This window comes from Limulus polyphemus, unplaced genomic scaffold, assembly GCF_000517525.1.
Source record: "Limulus polyphemus unplaced genomic scaffold, Limulus_polyphemus-2.1.2 Scaffold6773, whole genome shotgun sequence".
Lineage (NCBI taxonomy): Eukaryota > Metazoa > Arthropoda > Merostomata > Xiphosura > Limulidae > Limulus > Limulus polyphemus.
The window spans coordinates 42,034-46,485 of record NW_013672383.1 but is presented as its reverse complement, the minus strand read 5'-3'; the positions used below and the strand labels follow the sequence as shown (position 1 = coordinate 46,485).

Below are 4,452 nucleotides of genomic sequence, written 5' to 3'. Positions count from 1 at the left end.
GGCCACGTCGTCATACCACATCATAGTTAAAACCAAAATTATACCATGTACTACATTCAAGTCAGGCCACGTCGTCATATTACATCATAGTTAAAAACAGAACTATATTATACCACGTCTACATTCAAGTCAGGCCACGTTGTCATATTACATCATAGTTACAAACCAGAACTATACTGAAACATGTACTACATTCACGTCATATCACGTCGTCATATTACATCATAGTTACAAACCAGAACTATATTATACCATGTACTACATTCAAGTCAGGCCACGTCGTCATATTACATCATAGTTACAAACGGAACTATATTATACCACGTACTACATTCAAATCAGGCCACGTCGTCATATTACATCATAGTTACAAACAGAACTATATTATACCACGTACTACATTCAAATCAGGCCACGTCGTCACATTACATCATAGTTACAACCCAGATCTAGATCATACCATGTACTACATTCAAGTCAGGCCACGTCCTCAAAATACATCATAGTTACAAACCAGAACTATATTATACCATGTACTACATTAAAGTCAGGCCACGTCCTCCTAATACATCATAGTTACAAACCAGAACTATATTATACCATGTACTACATTCAAGTCAGGGCGCGTCGTCATATTACATCATAGTTACAAACCAGAACTATATTATACCATGTACTACATTCAAGTCAGGCCACGTCGCCAATTTACATCATAGTTAAGAACTAGAATTATATTATACCATTTACTACATTCAAGTCAGACCACGTCGTCATATTACATCATAGTTACAAACCAGAACTACATTGAAACATGTACTACATTCAAGCCAGGCCACATCGTCATATTACATCATAGTTACAAACCAAAACTATATTGAAACATGTACTACATTAAAATCAGGCCACGTCGTCACATTACATCATAGTTACAAACAGAACTATATTATACCATGTACTACATTCAAGTCAGGCCATGTCGTCATATTAAATCATAGTCAAAAACCAGATCTATATTATACCACGTACTACATTCAAGTCAGGCCATGTCGTCATATTAAATCATAGTCAAAAACCAGATCTATATTATACCATGTACTACATTCAAGTCAGGCCATGTCGTCATATTAAATCATAGTCAAACCAGAACTATATTGAAACATGTACTACATTCAAGTCAGGCCACATCGTCATATTACATCATAGTTACAAACACAACTATATTATACCACGTACTACATTCAAGTCAGACCAGATCGTCATATTACATCATAGTTACAAACCAGAACTATATTATACCTGTACTACATTCAAGTCAGGCCACGTCCTCATAATACATCATAGTTACAAACCAGAACTATATTATACCATGTACTACATTCAAGTCAGGCCACGTCCTCATAATACATCATAGTTACAAACCAGAACTATATTATACCATGTACTACATTCAAGTCAGGCCACGTCGCCAATTTACATCATATTTAAAAACCAGAACTATATTATACCATGTACTACATTCAAGTCAGGGCGCGTCGTCATATTACATCGTTAAGAGCTCTTAAAATAAAGTCTATTAAAAAAATCAAATAAATCGAAAGAATACTCACAATGCTGTCTAGTTCAGAGTTTTGGACATAATAACGTTTTTCTTGTTTGATCTGCAAATTAAAAATGTTAGACATGTACGATTAGGTAGAACTTTTTACATCTTGTATAGAATGGACTTTATCTACCAATGTGTGAAAAACAAGCCTTTTTAAACAACGAAATAGTTTCTAATAAATATGCGAAAGTAAAAAAGAAAAAAAAACAGTTCCTGTTAAACAACATTACAGTTTGTAACAATACAGAAACGAACACCGTGAAACAACAGTACAGTTTCTTCGATATCTGGTAGTGAATTAACGAACCCTGCCAAACAACACTTCGGTTTCAACTAATATCTGGAAGTGAATGTACGAACCCTGCCAAACAATACTGCAGTTTCAACAAATATCTGGAAGTGAATGTACGAACCCTGCCAAACAATACTGCAGTTTCAACCAATATCTGGAAGTGAATGAACGGACCCTGCTAAACAACACTACAAATTCTACCAATACCTGGAAGTGAATGAACGGACCCTGCCAAACAACACTACAGATACTACCAATATCTGGTAGTGAATGAACGGACCCTGTCAAACAACACTTCAGTTTCAACCAATATCTGGAAGTGAATGAACGGACCATGTTAAACAACACTACATATTCTACTAATCCCTGGAAGTGAATGAACGAACCCTGCCAAACAACACTGAAGATTCTACAAATATCTGGAAGTGAATGAACGTACCCTCCTAAACAACACTGCAGTTTCAACCAATATCTGGTAGTGAATGAACGGACCCTGCCAAACAACACTACAGATTCTACCAATATCTGGTAGTGAATGAACGGACCCTGCCAAACAACACTTCAGTTTCAACCAATATCTGGAAGTGAATGAATGAACCATGTTAAAGAACACTACGGATTCTACCAATACCTGGAAGTGAATGAACGAACCATGTTAAACAACACTACAGATTCTACCAATACCTGGAAGTGAATGAACGAACCCTTGCAATGAAAGGTTTTGGTAATCCAAGTTCAACCCAGACTGACAGACACGTGTTTTCCCGTTTTTCACAAATTATATTATTGTAAGATAAGATTGGTTTCCAGTGTTTGAATTAAAATAAACATCATGGTACAGGAAACATAAGTCCGTGCATTTTTAACACGAGATACAACACTTCCATCTCAACTTTAACAGCCAGCTAACATTCGCTAGAGAAACTCGGATTGAAAGACTAACTTACTAGTCGTTGGTTAGAAATAACCACAGAGATACCACTAGTGAAATAGCATAACAATTAACAGGTTGGACACAGAATAGAGAAAACTAACCAAATATTACTAGTAGCTTTGAACGTGTCATAATGTTATACGTAAAGAACACAAACTACATTTGACCTTACCTGTTTGGTGAAGACTTCAACATCGTCGTTGAAAGATACCGAAGAGTAGATTTCACCGCCGACGACACCTGGTTCACGCGGCGTGGTCGTCGCCAGTTCGCACTTCTCGAAAATCAAGGCCAACAGCGGAAACAAAGGATGCCTGAAACCAGAGGAAAAGAATTTCGATTATACACAATTAACACAGCAGATAACCCAGGCTTAGGAAAGCATCTTTTCATCATAACCCCTACACTGTTGTTCAACTTTTTCATCATAACCCTCTTCATTGTTTTACAATGACATGCAAGTCCCGCAAGAATCGGCTGCGATGTAACACAACATTTAATCAACAAGCATCAGGTTAGCGGAGAGCAGGACAACCGGCCGATATGGTTAGGCATAACGCCGATAACGAGCGACTGTGCATGAATTTCACTTGATATCAGTAGTGATCGACTATAATAAATAAAGCCAGTGTTTGGATACAGTCTGTTCAGGACTTGTCTTGATATCAGTAGTGATCGACTATAATAAATAAAGCCACTGTGTTTGGATACAGTCTGTTTGGGACTTGTCTTGATATCAGTAGTGATCGACTATAATAAATAAAGCCACTGTGTTTGGATACAGTCTGTTCAGGACTTGTCTTGATATCAGTAGTGATCTACTATAGTAAATAAAGCCACTGTGTTTGGATATAGTTTTATGTCTCAGAGGTGATCCACAATATCACTGATCCAGAGTAATGCTTAAACACTTATAATACTTAACCGTTTTCCTGAACTGACCCAGTGTAATACTTAACCGATTCAGTGAAATCAACCGGTATAACACATATCTTGCTCTCAGTACGTATTGACATCAATATTGTTTTGGTACACTACTGATTTTGTTCACTGTAGCGATTGTGGGTACAACTTGAAAAAAAAAAAGGAAAATACTACGGTTGTTTCTCAATTTTAGATGAAACATTAAATAGGGTTATGTATATTGTACACTTGACACTTAGGTACAGCGGTAATTTAAAACTGACCGTATATTCTCAAAGTTTTAATAAATAAAGAGGAAACAGGACGTTAAACTCACTATTTCAATGTGTGTAAACTCAGTGAAACGTCGTGTTATTCTGGTGTAGCCATCACATCCAAGGTTAAGTCGTTCTCCCAGATTGGTCTAAACTTAACTTATTAAATTTACTTGAAATACTACTTACACGTAAACCTGTGTAATTATCCTACTGAGAAGGCTATTTACTTATATCCCTGTGTAATCGTCCTACCAAGTGGACTACTTACTTATATCCCTGTGTAACCATCCTACTGAGAAGACTACTTACTTATATCCCTGTGTAACCCTCCTACTGAGAAGGCTATTTACTTATATCCTTGTGTAACCATCCTACTGAGAAGGCTATTTACTTATATCCTTGTGTAACCATCCTACTGAGAAGGCTATTTACTTATATCCCT

General features: G+C 36.7%; 1 protein-coding gene across 1 annotated transcript in view; it reads right to left on the bottom strand.

Moving 5' to 3' along the window:
- Positions 1 to 1,607: 1,607 nt before the first annotated feature.
- LOC106474058 (homeobox protein Meis1-like) overlaps positions 1,608 to 4,452 on the bottom strand; it is a gene marked incomplete at its 3' end in the record, with an annotated part of 5,021 nt that continues 2,176 nt past the window's right edge. The window contains exons 2-3 of the mRNA XM_013934744.2: positions 3,002 to 3,143; positions 1,608 to 1,658 (exon numbers count right to left, since the gene is read on the bottom strand). Coding sequence (XP_013790198.2) covers positions 1,608 to 1,658; positions 3,002 to 3,143 — 193 coding nt within the window. The remainder of the gene's footprint in view (positions 1,659 to 3,001; positions 3,144 to 4,452) is intronic.